The sequence below is a fragment of the Carettochelys insculpta genome, chromosome 5, assembly GCF_033958435.1.
Source record: "Carettochelys insculpta isolate YL-2023 chromosome 5, ASM3395843v1, whole genome shotgun sequence".
In the NCBI taxonomy this organism is placed as follows: Eukaryota; Metazoa; Chordata; order Testudines; family Carettochelyidae; genus Carettochelys; species Carettochelys insculpta.
In genome coordinates, this window is record NC_134141.1 from 27,975,431 (window position 1) to 27,992,091 (window position 16,661).

The 16,661-nt window shown below is 43.2% G+C and overlaps 1 protein-coding gene across 2 annotated transcripts in view; it reads right to left on the minus strand.

Annotated features, from left to right (window-relative positions):
- GLIS3 (GLIS family zinc finger 3) overlaps positions 1-16,661 on the minus strand; it is a 254,534-nt gene that overhangs the window by 15,232 nt on the left and 222,641 nt on the right. For both annotated transcript variants that reach the window (XM_074994088.1, XM_074994087.1), the window contains exon 8: positions 4,886-5,067. In XM_074994088.1, coding sequence (XP_074850189.1) covers positions 4,886-5,067 — 182 coding nt within the window. The remainder of the gene's footprint in view (positions 1-4,885; positions 5,068-16,661) is intronic.

Consider the following 16,661-nt stretch of genomic DNA (forward strand, 5'->3'; position numbering starts at 1 on the left):
TGCCAGCATTTAGAAGGGAGGGTTGGGGGTGCCTGGCTCTGGGTGGGGAGGACATTTATGGGGGAGGCTGGGAGTGTCTGGCTGTGGGGGAGGGCATTCAGTTAGAGTGGGGGAGGGGCACTGCGGCAAATATAGGAAGACGACAACCACAAGTGCAGCAATCTTTGAATTCCTATTGGACACTGCTGTAATAAGCAGTGATGTGGGGAGGAGGATCCCTGTGACCTTGGCAGCAACGTAAGTCCCGGGACTGCAGGGCGCAGAGGAGCCATGGAAACCCAGTGTCTCCTCATTACGGACACTCCTGAGATCAGTGTATGGCCCATGTTTTTCACTGTAAAAAGAAAATACATATGCAGGCCCTATAGAAAATGGAGATCGCTTTTCTCCCTTCTGCACCTAAGCACAGTGAGGACTCTTTTCCTGAACTCCACACAGAATCTCACAAGGCCTTTCTGGATCCCATTCTCCGAAGGGTATCAATGTGACTGACACAAAGTGGGAGTGGTAATATCTTTTATTGAACCAACTTCTGTGAGTGAGAGAGGCCAGCTTTGAAGCTACAGCGCACTCCTATTCAGATCTGGGAAATGTACTCAGCCAGGGTCTAAACCAGGGGTGGGCAATCATTTTCGAGGAGGGGCCACTAAAGATGTTGGTGAGTGGGCAAGAGCTGCACTTTTCTATGGAGGGGGTGTAGGGTCTGGGATGGAGGTTGGGTGCAGAAGGGTAGTGGGCTGGCGTTCAGAAGAGGGTGAAGGTGGCTCTGCCTTCAGAGCTGGAATGCAGGCCAGCAGCCACAACTCTTCAGCTGCCCAGCTCTGAAGGCAATGATTTCAACTATATAAGTCCACTGGTGGTGCATACCTACACATGCCTCAGTGTAGATAAAAATGTATCACACACATGGATGGCAAAGATTAAGGGAACAATGGACAGGACCCCTGTAATTATAACACAATGAAAGTTTGGATTTAAATAGCTGAAATAATGAATTTTACAATTTAAAAATCCTCTTACTGTGAAATTGAACAAAGTGGACCATGAATTTTATAGGGCCTTACATATGGGCACACGGATTCACAGAGCACAAGCAGCCATAAGATCAGAACCTGATGCCTGGCTTATATTTACAACACTCAGCACAATGGGGCCCTGACCTAGCTGAGGGGGGTGTCTGTTGGGGCTACCAATAATAAATGAATCATCTGTACTCCACAACCTTTATGCTTCATGTGCCCAGGTTTGATGCCTACAGTAATCTTTTAAAAAGGGATGTGATAAAAGGTTAAAAAACAGATATACTTTATCAGCTCAATACATAGCCTAAACATCATGTTGGCACTTCCATCCCCTCCACCACCTACCTGCCCAAGCAAACAATTATACATATTTTTTATTTCACAAGAGTAAATCTTCAAATGCAACTATCTTTCCTCTGGAAGGAATGGGAATATTTACTCCCTCAAACAATATTCCTTGAAGAAAAGCTCTGTAGTATTATAATATCTGGTGTTGGATATCCCCAAGAAGCGGGTCTGTCCCACGAAAGCTCGCCTAATAAACTATTTTGCTAGTCTTTAAAGTGCTACTTGACTGCTTTTTGTTTTGATAGTGTATAGACTAGCACGGCTTCCTCTCTGTTACTACCCAGAAATAAGGCATGAGATTTCAGAGCTGCCAATGTTCTTCCAAGACACAGAAGTACCAAACTACAAGTAGAAGAGTAACAGAGAGATATCTGCATTATTCTGTATTCTATCAAAACAAAACAGCACCCATGTAGCACTTTAAAGACTAACAAAATAATTTATTAGGTGATGAGCTTTTGTGGGACAGACCCACTTCTTCAGATCCAATCTCTGTGCTTTATATATTGAGTCTGTTCTGGTAAGGTTATAGATCTGAAGAAGTGGATTTGTCCCATGAAAGCTCATCACCTAATAAATTATTTTGTCAGTCTTTAAAGTGCTACATGACTGCTTTTTTGTTTTGACACACTGCAAGTAGTTGATACAGTATATAAGACTAGTCAATCTTGGACCTGCTGCATCATTTCTTTTGTAAGTGTTAGCACACTGCAATTTCCATGAGCTTGCATGATGTTCACATTTTCAGCAAAGGAAACTGTTTTTAACTGTTTTGTTCAAGAGGCTTGTTGGCAATGAAGTCCTTTCTTCTCTGGTGCAGCCAATTTAAGCTGAGCTGACAAGTTTAAGACTGCATATTAAGACAGAAAAATGTCACCATTGTTCAGAAGCAGACTGAGCTGAATGTTCAATGGCTACAGTTACCACCCTCTAAATCATGAAAGGCAACTTATGAACTGCAGCAGGCAGAGGTGAACAGAGCTTCCCACAACCACCTGATATACACTGAATAACCCAGGCTGATGAAGTAGCTCCATGGTGTTTTTCTAGTACATTGCAATGACATGACTTAGGAAGACTGAAATCCTTGTGTTGCTACGGGGAAACTTAGCTGTGAGTTCTTGAAATTTTTCTTTTTGAAGTGCTGAAGAGAGAGTTTAGTCCAGGAGATCAGATTTACAGGACAAAGCTTTCATTGTAGTGTAGGGAGCGTAATAGAACTTTGTATGATTCTTGCTGAAGCCCTCTCTTGACATTTTCAAATCAAGACTGCATGTTTTCCTGGAAGATATATTTTAGCCAAGTGCTCTCCATGCTTTAGTCAGATACAAGTTATTGGGCCCCATATAGGGCCAACTGGGTGAAACAATGGCCTGTCACATGCAGGAGGTCAGATTAGACAATCTATTTATTCCTTCTAGCTTTAAACTTTTTAAATTTATGACAGCTGCTCTGGCATACTTGGGTACCTAGTTCAATAACTAGTCCATTTCTCCTAATGCTCCATTTTGTACTAGGCTACAAGTGGATACGCTTATTAGCTAATGAAAAACACCCAGCAATAAGCTGAGGGCATCCTCCTGTACACCTCATCTTCCACAGATGCAACCAGCACGATTATGATTATGATTATGTCACAATGTCTATAAGAGATTAAAAGTCAGTTCCTTCCCCATCTTTTCCTCCCAGATATGGATGTCGATGATGTTCCATGCCATGTTGTTATAGCCATGTCAGTGCTGTGATATTAGAGAGACAAGGTGGATGAGGTAATACCTACTATAGGATCAATTTCAGAAGCTGGTTCAATAAAAGGTATTACTTCTTGCACTTTGTCTCTATCACGATGATCAAGGCATTCATTTCCTCCAGGCTGGATTGTTTTCACCTGGCACCAGATATGAAAGCGTCTCAGAGATGCTACTTACAGAATGTGGTGACCCACTTCCCTCAAAACACTGTACTGAAACAAACACTAGAGTGAGCACTAACTTCTAGATGGCATAATTATTAGTTTAAAGCTTTGATTCTGATCTTCAAAAAGATCAGTTGTTCAGGGCCCACCTGCACTAGTGACTTCATCTCCACTTACAAACTGTCACAGTGCAGCTTTCCAAGCCCAGAGTGAAGTGTATGACAGCTGGATATGGAGAATTTTCAGCTAAAAGACATCTGTGAAATGAGATTCCAGAGTAGATCAGGCTAATCCAAAGTCTGGCCATCTTTCTGGCAAGCTCTTGGAGAATTGTGGTCAGGAGGTGGCAAATACGCTTGTTCAAACAAAAGTCTGTTCAGGTGCACATGCTAAACCAGGGGTCAGCAACCCTTGGCACAGGTGCCAAGAGTGGCACGCGAGCCGATTTTCATTGGCACATGAGGGGTGAGCTTAGCCCAGCTCCTCCCCCCATGCAGCTGGGAGCATGCTCAAAGCCATTCTGCCTGTGGATTAACAAAAGGCCAGCTAATGCTACCAATCACCACCTAAATGGTAAAGTTCTGCCTCTTAATTTATTCATGAATGAAGCTGTTGTAAGTAGGACTGTTAGTGACTTTAAAAAATATCACCGACACGTGGACTGTCCGTAGAGGTCAAAAGGTCAAATTTCAGCCGTCTGCCTTGGAAAGGCTGTTCAACTCTGTGCTATAACAGTCAGGTGAAGAAAAGTCCATTTGCATAAATGCTCATCAGTGACAAAGGTCATGAACATAGGTGAATCACACAAATGTTCTGAACAAATGTTTGCAAATACTGTTCCACATCATTTGATCTGCTCTAGCAATGACAGACCACAGAACATTTAGGGTGACATTTAAAAAAATCATTCTCCCAATTTGTGCATGCAAAAATGAGAAATTCCATGTTTAACTGTTAGAGTAAATAGAGCTGTCCAAGTCAACATATTTTCAACATGGTAAGGTAATTACCATTCTGACTCAACCTCAGTAAAAACTTATTTTCAGCTGCTATTAATTTTCTTCTTAGCTACAAAGGCTTATGTTTGAACACAGAGGGAGAAAGGAGCTGTTAGAAGCTGTTTACATAGTGCAAATGAGAACACAAACTTGAAAAAGGACATGTATGCTAATGAGCAAGCTGGCCTTCATCGCTCCACAACTGCAAAGGAGAAAAAAAAAGTCTGATTTCTTGAAAACCTGATGACAGGTTGGGTGTGCAATTGAGAGACAATTGGGGGCACAAAACTGGGCATGAACAACACAGAATTATTTTCAGCCATTCTTCATTTGCAACTTTGAAAATAATTCCACACAGAAACTGACAGTCTCTCACATAAGGATGAATGCTGAAAATCTAGGCTGAGAATCTTAAAGGAGTTTAAGGCAGGTAAGTATCCACTTTTCAGTGATTTTCACAGGGAGCTTGATGCCTCACTCCTTAACACTCCTTTGAAAATCCCAGTGCTAGTTCTCAAAATCTTTCATTCTCCTCCTTTTTGAAGTTTTATGAGTAAACAGAGAGATGAAAAGAGCTTCTAAGTTCAAGATGGCTTTCTTACCTTGGATGTGGATGCTGTTTGGTTGAAAAGAAGGGTTTGTTATTGGTTGGTATGTCTTCTGATGTGTTCCGGCAATCTGTTGGAGATGGGGAGTCTGCGGTGTCCGTCTCTGCATCATTGGAGGGGGAACTGGAATTCTCCTGGGGCTGATATGATGGGGAGATGGAGCAGGAGCTACGAACCTGATAATCATGAAACAGATTGAGAGTATGAGCCCCCCTAAGACATAAAAACAAAAGACCATTTTTAATTATTTAAAATCACCAAAATGCTTTAGTCATGGGCACTGATAGAGATTCCTAAAAGAGCAGAGTGCAGTCCTGAACACTCAGAAGAGTCACGTTCCATTTTCTTCAATTAGATGGATGAACTACTCCTGATAAACAACCCAGTCTGAAGCTTCTACCAGGCAAACTCCTCTTTATGTCCAGGGGAGAGGCTCAGATAGTCTGGTGATGAGGATCAGAGGGATACTTAGATGGGGTACCCGACTTCTCGGCCACTGCTAAGTTGCAAAACTGCCTTGTGAAGAGCCAATAGGATACCAGTTGACAAATGACAGTCCTTCCTTCTTAGAAGAGCTGTAATCAGTCTATTCCAATGCTTCTAAGGGGAACAGAGACTGGTTGATGGGTGGTGAAGCATTGCCTAAAAGAAGAAATGCTGGGGAGAGGCAGTGCAGGACCCGGCAATAGGGCATAGAACATATTATTGCTTCTGCTACAATAAAGGGATTGGTTATGTATTTGGATGTATTTATGGGCTTCATGGGAGCGTTTAATCTACATTCAGTTTAAACTACATTAAAATAACAATAACCCCTTTCCACTGTACATCTCAAAGCTCTTTACAAAATAGGAAAGCGATTATCCCACTGAAGACAGAAAGGTGAAGTGTAGAGAAGTTTCACAGTTTGGTTTTCCTGATTCATATGCTCTATGTCACCTACCTGGCAATAAATGTTTTTGTTCGTTTGTTTGTTTTAATTAGACAACAGCAGAAGGAGGCTGTAGTGTAACCAATAACACAGAAGGGGCTATAATTATAGTAAAAATACCACAAAATACTCCTGCCTAAATTCATCACATGGGCAAGCATGGCCACTCTGTCACAATAAACTTGCGGCGTGTCCAGATTCTCAAAGGCGTTCAGTCGACAGTAAGTCGACAGAATGCAGCACTTTTGTCAACAGCTGTACCCCGCTCAGCATGAGGAAGAACGCCTCTGTTGACAGAGATCTGTCGAGAAAAAGCTGGTCTGTATGTTCCAGGGGTCCTTCCATCAAAAGATAGGACTTCTGAGACACTGGGCAACCTGGTCTGCTGTGCTTCCAGTTGACCATTGTGCTGATAGAGCCAACAGAGTGGCTGGCCACTCTCTGTCAGTGGAGTACATTGCTTTTTCAGTCCACCTGGGAAGTCTGGCAGTGGTCTGTCAACAGAAGTTTTGTCAAAAGATATCTTCTGACAAAAACTTCTGCCAACCAATCACTCTAATCTAGATATAGCCACAATGAACCTTGCATGCTTTACTACTTGTTCTATTTGTTTTCACTGAGTAGCCCTTTGTTTCTTATTAGTTACAGTTTAGTTTTTCTCTCTATTGCTTTGATGTTTACATACAAACTTAAATATATTACTAAAAAGGATGTGTCTATACAGGAGAAACTACAGAAATATGACCAATAATGGAATAAATCATGGAGTCCTTATTAAGTAACCAGTTTGTTATACATCACATATTTTTGTGTCTGCAGGTAACTCCTGCTCTATACATTTAAAAGCATGTGAAGGAATGTAGAGACAAGGCACAAACTGAGGCTAACAAAAGAAGAAAAATACACTGAGTGTTAGTGAGAGAAGATATATCGGAGCTTAAAATGCGCTACAAATGCAGGATTATAGGTTTACCAAGAAGGAGGAAAGACTGAGATTAGTTTTTTGGATCGCTTTCACATAGAAAGATTATTGATTTGCTGCCAGAGATCAACAACAATGCACAGACTAGTCTTTTTAAAATTATTATTCAAGGAATCATGGGATATCATTCTCTGTGTTTTCAAAATTCTTCTGTGAAAATTAATCAATTAAAAATAGGTTTAACTGCCAGCCAAAAATGGGGAAAAACTTTTCAAGACCTAAAATGAAAAGCACAGTTTTAAAGATTTCACATTTGATTTAACATCTAAAAAAACCTTCCAAAGATAATACAGCACTTTCTATAGCCAGACAGGGATCCTTTTAGTAGACTTTAGTGGTCTTTATAATGATTTATGAATCACTCATGAATTCCTGGCTTACTCATATGGGTGACTATAGTATCTACTTATACTTCCCCTCTGCCTCACAAAAGAGAAACTTGGACTTGTTTCACTCCAGATTTGTCCCCGAATAAATCTCAGTGTGTTACTGGGGGAACTGCAAATTTAATTTTGCTTCTAAAACAATCAGGACCAGCTTGTAACTGCTAGGAAACTGTCATCGTGAATTGTGGCCATGCCTTACAGCCCATGCAAACAGGAACAAGCCAAATTTGTAGATAGGTGCTTTCTTCATGCTTTCTGGGGTCTTCAAAACTAGAACAAACATGTTCTAGGAGCCATTACATATAGAGTGACCATTCATCCTGTTTTCACTGAGACAGTCCCTTATTTAAGCTGTCTCACAGGCATCCTGACATTTTTAAGAAAATAGGCAAATTGTCCTGTGTATTGCAGGGTCTTGGGGCGGCAGCCTCTCCTGCCAGGGAGCTCCTCCTCTGGGTGGCTGCCCTGTTCCCCAGAGCTCTGCATCTGTGGCAGCAGCTTCTGCTGCAGGGGAGCTCCTCTGTGGGGCAGGTGCCCCATTCCCCAGAACCCCATGGTGGCAGCCCCCACTGCCAGTGAACTCCACACTGGGGTGACTGCCTCATTCCCGGGTGCCTTATACTTAGGGAAAGCAGCTCCCACTGCCATGGAGCCCCTCCACAAGGCGGCTGCTTCATTCCCTGCCTCCCACACCTTGGGGAGGCAGCTCCTACTTCACTCCATACCCCACCCCTGCTGGGAGGCTTTGGAACACCCTCCCACCAGGGGTTTCTGGAGCCCCCATCCTCCACTCCCCTTCAGCGCTGGTGCCTCCCCATTGGAGGCTGTGGAGTCCCCATCCCTGGTACCTCGCCATGGAGCCCCGACGTGGGACAACTGTCCCACCCCCATTTCCAGAGGCCGGAGTCCCATATTTGCCATAGGGCAATGTGGTCACCCTAATTACACAGTATGCCATGCCTCAGTGGGAACTTGGAAAGGAGTCATAGAATCATAGAATGCTAGGACTGGAAGGGACCTTGAGAGGTCATCAAGTCCACCCCCTGTCCTCATGGCAGGACCAAGTACTGTCTAGACCATCCCTGATAGACATTTATCTAACCTGTTCTTAAATATCTCCAGCGATGGAGATTCCACAACCTCCCTAGGCAATTTATTCCACCGTTTGACCACCCTGACAGTCAGGAAATTTTTTCCTAATGTCCAACCTAAACCTCCCTTGCTGCAGTTTAAGCTTATTGCTCCTTGTTCTATCCTCAGAGGCCAAGAAGAACAAGTTTTCTCCCTCCTCCTTATGACACCCTTTTAGATACCTGAAAACCACTATCATGTCCCCCCCTCAATCTTCTTTTTTCCAAACTAACCAAACCCAGTTCTTTCAGCCTTTCTTCATAGGTCATGTTCTCCAGACTTTTGATCACTCTTGTTGCTCTTTCTGGACCCTTTCCAATTTCTCCACATATTTATTGAAATGCAGAGCCCAGAACTGGACACAATACTCCAAGTGAGGCCTAACCAGCACAGAGTAGAGCGGGAGAATGAATTCTCATGTCTTGTTCACAACACACCTGTTAATGCATCCCAGAATCATGTTTGCTTTTTTTGCAACAGCATCACACTGTCGACTCATATTTAACTTGTGGTTCACTATAACCCCTAGATTCCTTTCTACCATACTCTTTCCTAGACAATCGCTTCCCATTCTCTATGTATGAAATTGATTGTTCCTTCCTAAGTGGAGCACTTTGCATTCGTTTTTATTAAACTTCATCCTGTTTACCTCAGACCATTTCTCCAATTTGTCCAGATCATTTTGAATTTTGACCCTGTCCTCCAAAGCAGTTGCAACCCCTCCTAGCATGGGATCATCTGCAAACTTAATAAGCGTACTTTCTATGCCAATATCTAAATCGTTGATGAAGATATTGAACAGAACCGGTTCCAAAACAGACCCCTGTGGACCCCGCTTGTTATACCTTTCCAGCAGGATTGAGAACCGTTAAGAACTACTCTCTGGGTACGGTTATCCAGCCAGTGTTGTACCCACCTTATAGTAGCCCCATCTAAGTTGTATTTGCCTAGTTTATTGATAAGAATATCATGCAAGACCATATCAAATGCCTTTCTAATGTTTAGTTATACCACATCTACCACTTCTCCCTTATCCACAAGGCTCATTATCCTATCAAAGAAAGCTATCAGATTGGTTTGACATGATTTGTTCTTTACAAATCCATGCTGGCTGTTCCCTATCCCTGTTTGCAGATGATTTCCTTAATTACTTGTTCCATTATCTTTCCTGGCATAGACGTTAAACTGGCTGGTCTATAGTTTCCTGTATTGTTCTTATTCCCCTTTTTATAGATGGGCACTACATTGCCTTTTTCCAGTCTTCTAGAATCTCTTCTGTCTCCCATGATTTTCCAAAGATGATAGCTAATGGCTCGGATACCTCCTCTATCAGCTCCTTGAGTATTCTAGAATGCATTTCATCAGGCCCTGGTGACTTGCAGACATCTAACTTTTCTAAGTGATTTTCACTTGGTTTTTTTTTTTATTTTATCATCTAAACCTACCCCTTTCCCACTAGCATTCACTATCTTAGGCATTCCTTCTTCAGATTTCTCAGTAAAGACTGAAACAAAGAAGTCATTAAGCATCTCTGCCATTTCCAAGTTTCCCATTACTGTTTCTCCCTCCTCACTGAGCAATGGGCCTACCCTATCCTTGGTCTTCCTCTTGCTTCTAATGCATTTATAGGAAGTCTTCTTGTTTCCCTTTATGCCTGTAGCTAATCTGAGGTCATTTTGTGCCTTTGCCTTTCTAATCTTGCCCCGGCATTCCTCTGTTGTTTGCCTATATTCATCCTTTGTAATTTGTCCTCGTTTCCATTTTTTATATGATTCCTTTTCTATTTTGAGATCATGCAAGATCTCCGGATTAAGCCAAGGTGGTCTTTTGCCATGTTTTCTATCACTCCTACACAGCAGAATAGCTTGCTTTTGGGCTCTTAATAATGTCCCTTTGAAAAACTGCCAACTCTCCTTAGCTGTTTTTCCCCTCAGTCTTGCTTCCCATGGGACCGTACCTACCAGCTCTCTGAGTTTACCAAAATTCGCCTTTCTGAAATCCATTATCTCTATTTTGTTGTTCTCCCTTCTACCCTTCCTTAAAATTGTGAACTCTTATGATTTCATGATCACTTTCACCCAAGTGGCCTTCCACTTTCAGATTCTCATTCAGTTCCTCCTATTTGTTAAAATCAAATCTAGGACAGCTTCCCCCCAGTAGCTTTTTCAAGCTTCTGAAAAAAAAAGTTGTCTCCAATGCAGTCCAAGTACTTATTGAATAGTCTCTGTGTTGCTGTGTTAGTTTCCCAACATATATCTGGATAGTTGAAGTCCACCATCACCACAAAATCCTGGGCCCTGCATGACTTTGTCAGTTGTTTAAAAAAAGCCTCATCCACCTCTTCCATCTGGGTAGGTGGCCTGTAGTAGACCCCTAGCAGGACATCACCCTTGTTTTTTACCCTTTTTAGCTTCACCCATCTCTGCCTCAGTCCTGAAAATGAATGACTAGACTTCTAATTACTTCAAGATTTGATAAGAGTCACAAGACCACTTTATCAAAGCTTAACCGACCAGATTAACTTATACAACGTGACATGCATAGATGACTTCTACTTAGCTTGGCTCGTCACTAAATGTAATGTATGTTATGGTAAGTGTGGGCTGAACCTGAACGTAATGTAATTGAAGAGTACAGTACTGTATCAGCAAACTGCTGCCAAGCATCAGTATAACACCTCCCAGCTCCCAACACCACAAAGCAGAACAAATCGCCACAACTGCCAAGAAACCATGTTTGGTATGAGGTGTGTGTGGGAGGGCTGTTGGTTTTTCGGTTTTGGTTTTGGTTTTTTTGCTAAGTGACATGCGGGACCTAGCACCCTGCAAGTGATTATTTGGAGGTCTTGGTGATGAGGGGAGAGCTATATACGCTTAGAAAAAGGAGTTGTCCAAGTAATTTGATATTTCTTGGCCATAGAATTGTCTGTTGCTAAACTGTGTATCACAGAATCTTAGGAGATGAAGGTAGTAGGAGAGGAACAGAAGGATTGAAGGGAAGAAAATCTTCATTCTTGCAATTCCACACAAACCAGAACTTCCATTGTTAATCCAGGCTGCTAGATTCCCTCTGCAGAACCTGAAGGCAGCGTTATGACTGTGGTATCAACTGATTGTCCTTATTCAAGCTGGTTGGAATCAAACAAAGCAAAAAGAAAATTACCATTCCAGGGTAAACCTGACCTTGCACAGGGTTTTGACAGTGCTCCCCTTTTTCACAAAACTATTCAGGAGACTTTCAAATAATTGTCACCTTAGAATCGCCTTGTCTAGTGGTCTTTTGGCCAGGATTCCTTTACTTCATTTCACACTGCCACTCTCACTGGGGACCTGGAAACACATGCTAGCAATATCTGACATCATGCTGAAATGGAAATCTTTCACTGAGCTTGCCTCACCTTCACTACCTGATCTTCTTGGAGATGCCAGTGCGGGGCCTCGTTCAGCTCCCTCACAGCATGCCAGCCCCTCCCTCAGCCAGACCAGGGCTTGACCCAGCCCCCAACAGAGCTCCTCCCATGGCCAGCACAGGCCTGGTTCATACACTTTGGATGTGTATTACAACAAAGTTTCTGTCTAGAACTTTCTTCCAAACCAACTTCCGCTTAAAAGCAGAGTGGCAATCAGGCCTCTAGTCCCAATTATAGCTCTTAAATCTTCTCTTCTAGTGCTAATGCAAAGATGGGAGATTAAAAATGGACCTTGAAGGCCAAGACAAGGATAATCAATCCTAACCAGCACTCAGACATCTGCCTTTCCCCCTCCCCAACTCTGAGGTTCCGTCAAGAGGGGTAGTTGTCTGAAATATGCAATTCCACTTATTCTGCAATATGGAAGTCTTGTGGGGATTAAAAGAGATTACAAATTAAGAATCAGATCCTGTGTACTAACAATAATAGTGCATCGTTTTTACATATCACATTTCATTAGTGAATCTCAACGTGCTTTACAAAAGGGGTAAACATCACTACCCCCACTTCACAGATGGGGAAACTGAGGCATGAAATAGTGATGTGACTGGATCCAGCAGTCCAGGGCCAAGTCAGTGCTTTAGCCATTAGGGAACACTTGCACTGTATGGCCAACAAAGTACTTAAAACAAATTAGCTGAAAGGAAAGGCAAGCAAGCCTATTTGTAACAATTAAACTGAAGAATAAATAGTTCTGCAATGGTTTATCCATGTGAAAGTATAACATGTCATGTGACCTGTGGCAACGATTGGAGAGAGAGTCTGTGCTGGAAGCCACTTTATTTTGACTGCCTCCTTTCTCATCATAGCAATAAAATGTCGGAGGTATGCAGCTAACGTGTGCACAGCCAAACGTCTTTGTTTACTCCAGGCACAAGTGACCCAGCAACTGACAAGCTGGGTGTGCAACAGCAATGGGAAAAACTCTATAAAGACTGAAGGTTCAGCTGTGCAACCCTTATTTCCAATGGTTTAATGAATAAAACAAATGTCTGTGAGCTGGAACGATTATAAGATCAGGCTCTTATTAGATTTCCTGAATTTCCTGTTTTTAATTGTGTTAGCAAAAAAAAAAAGTAAGCTGCATGGGGCAAGCTGTTGTCTACCTCGCTGCTCTATGTACTGCTCAGCACACTCCGCTCAGCAGACAATAATCAGGAGCAGACCTCCTCTACATATGTGAGTATTTCTAGCGAAAGCCAGGAAGTTTTGGGCAAAGTTCCAAGGTAGTTCTCATGTAAAAATAAAAATCCCCATGACACCGGACATTCTGATTTTCACCAGCTCTCTACATTTTGCCATTGTGGACTAATAAACAGTCCCATAAGCTCACAGTCTATTAGACCCCAGTGAAATGCACCAGAGTTCCTGGTGGCCACCAGATCTATGACTCCAAAAACTTTGTTTAAAAACATATTAAAAGAACAATGTGATTTTTTTCTGCAAAACAGAATTGCGTGAAATGCAATGTTTCTTCTAGAGGTCATAAATATTCATGTTTTGCCTAAAGTTATACAACGACAAAAATAGCAAAATTTTGCAGCTGTGACACAACACTCCTCATCCCAGGAGAGAGGCAAATCAAAACTAGATTTTCCACTGAAAACACAAATGACTGTCATCCAAATATGGCCAAGAATTTGCCTTACCTCTTGGTCTGTCACCAGCTCTACTGGCAGCATATCTGAGCAAGTACGGAAACACTTATTTGGTCTCCTAGCTGTTCCAACTTGACTGGCCCAGCAGGCTGCATTTGTAGCACAAACCTTCTTTCCCATAATCCCCAGGGAGGAGAAGACGCATTCCCCTGCAGTACCTTTTCTATAACACTGGGGAGAGAAGACCCTTCGAACATAGTTTTCTCTCCCTAAAAGTAAGGCAGGTGTGTATTCCTGAAGCCCAGGATTGACCCAGTTTTCATGGCCTGGACCAGTGTCCCTGATGGTTGTACAAAAGGTCCAAGGATTTTGTCCCACATTTTGGCAGACTCAGACAGGCAGACTCTGACCACCTGCAGAAACTGTTAGTTAGCTGAGTTGGTGAAATTGTCAACACAATGGACGAGTATATATGCAGCTATAGCTGCACACACCACAACAATGAGCATGGTGTAAACCTTGTTAGACTCCCTCAACAGGCCTTTCACATGACAACTTTTCCTCACAAGGTTTCCAATGAAGCCCATTTTCTACATAATTACATCCTGATTTGCCTGGCACACAGGACAGGGGCTGTTCCAATTCTAGTGGCAACAGTCCTGAAAAGTTTCATGGACCTGGTGTGGGCATGGAGGGCTGGGGCAGGCTTAAATGGCCATGGCACAGTTGAAGACGACTCCCTGACTTGTGTCAGCAGCAGTGGTGTTGATCTGGTTGCAAAATGCCCAATTACAAAGGTTCAAAAACCAGGAGGCAGATCCCCCTAAGCCAGGAGGTTTATTTTTTTTTAAAATGTTATATGGTTTTCCAGACCTATCTTTGATTTCTGAGCTGCCTCATCAACAGACAATGCATGCGTGAGACAGTCTTGCTAACATGTCAGATTTATCAAGGTGATTTTGGCCTCTGCTGCAGGAACTCTGAACTCCACACCTGTCCATCCCCTGCTGTCCACCTATTAATTCTGCCTTCACATCAGTTCTGCCCATCCTCCCCACTCAACTCTTTTTCACCTGAGGGGCTCCACTCTCTCTCCCAGACCTAGGGGCCTGTAACAGGGTCCTCCCCCTATTTCTGGGTGGGTTGTGGCTCCAGGGGCTCTTCCCTCCCTGCTCCCTGCTGCCCTGACTGGGTGTTACAAGCAGGTAGTGTGGAAGAGGGGAGAGCAGGGGAACTGTCACTGTTAACTATAGAGGAGGGATCGAGCCCTGAGGTGCTAGGCTTTATTCCCTTTCCCCTCCTGTGAGGATGGTGTCAGCCACCTGCATCTGTGATGGCTTTGATTGGCTGCTCTTCCCCAGCTATGAGGTTAGGGGAGTGGACAGCCAGCCCGCAAGGCATTTTGTCCTCACCTCCATGCAGGTCTGAAATTGGGGCTGATGCTTCTTGTGACATGACCAAACTGGTTCCAGCCCTGGCTAAAATCCCATGACTCATGAAAAAATCAGGAGAGCTGGCAACACAGTGGCAGACAGTTGTCCAACCTCCAGGGAAGCTGCTGCATCTACCCCACAGCCTGTTCACCTGAACTACCAAGGTGAGGGTGGGGAGGAGGGGAGGAAGCAGACAAGGGGAGGAGAGAGGCTAGAGAGAAACTCAGGTAGGTCTCAGTTCCAGCTCCCACATCACAAACCTTCTCACACACACTTTACATGTACAGAAAGGCCACAGACTGCATGGGCTATGGAGATTGAATTACTCCTGCTACATGTAAAGGAAATCCCCTTTGCCTCATATCAGGAGTGAAGCAGCCAGCGATGCCTTTACCAACACTAAATCCATGGATCTTTTAAAAAGCTGCAGTTTACAGTCATGTGCAAATTATTTGACGTTTTGCTTAAATGTAACAGGAGGCAAGTGTTTCTGTATTTTTTCTTCCAAAAAGCTGGCATCTGTATTCCTTCCATATGTAGAAAGGAGACGATTGCTCAATTAAGAAGTAGGAGGCATGACTGCAAAGATCAGCCTGTTATTGGGATGCGGAGGTGTGCACAGAATAGCTCATGACACATTTCTATGCCTTACCACTGGACAGGTATCACAATTTGTCACTGAAAATGTAGTCACCTGAGCCTCAGGAGTGAAGATTCAGTCTTGAATGATTCCCCTCATTATGTAGGTGAAGAACATTTTCCTATTGCCAGTAGCTACTTTCAAGGGTGACAGCTGCCATCTTGACCAAGCCATAGGGAACTGAACTGGCAGTTTCCAGGAGAAAAAGCACTTAGACTAGAGCATGCCCAATGTGGCTGGAGGGGTGGGACTTCCTTCTCTGTGCTAGAGAACTGAACTGTTCTGTAAGTGCAGGTGAGGGCAGACAATCCCTCTAAAAAAGAAATGACGTATGGAACAAACTACAAGAACTATCAGGAACTGCTAGCTTGCCTTAAGTCCAGTTCTGAGGTTTGATCAGTTGCTCACCTCCACCTAGGTCTATGCTACAAAATTAAGTGAATTTTATTTGATTTGATTTTGGACATCTGATTTAACAAATGCAATTTTGCATGTCCCGCCTAGGTGGCTGTGGTCCACGGAGCACATCTGTGCTGCCAAACATTGTGTTGACTGAGGGAGTGATGCTCACTGGGTAGCTATGCCACAGCTCCTGCAGCAGATTGACCTTGTTTTTCCTGTAAGTCTGGATTGTGGTTGCTCCTACAAAGACGTGTAACCATGTTGCTGAATCTATCTAAAATTTTATACTTTTTCACAGTTGTGGCAATTGAACAAAGACATCCTGCCATGGGGAAATTCTATACAAGGAATGGGAAGCAAACAATGATAGTCATCATCTGGCTTCACAGACGGATCCCCATCCCATGAAAAGACCTGTAAACAAAAAGAATTCTAGTGACAGAGGTAGAGAAGAGCTCCTGGACTCAGGTCAAAAAAAAAGAATAGCTCTGACCTGAAAAAGACTTCACCTGAAATAAGAACTAGGGTGAAAAGGTCTGATTTGTAGCAACTATACTTCGGGCTTGTTTACACTAAAATTTTGAGGAGTAAGGGGACTTTGAAGTTGCTCGGGCACTTCAAAGTACGGGCGGGTGAGCCGCAGCTAGATGTGTGCTGGTACTTCGAAGTTTAAAACTTTGAAGTTGCCGCGGGGGGCAATTTGCTTAATGAAGTGCTACCTATGCCCAGTAGCATTTCATTAGTAAACTCCCAACACCCTAATTACCATCCTTCCTTTGAAGGAAGGTGGTAGTGTAG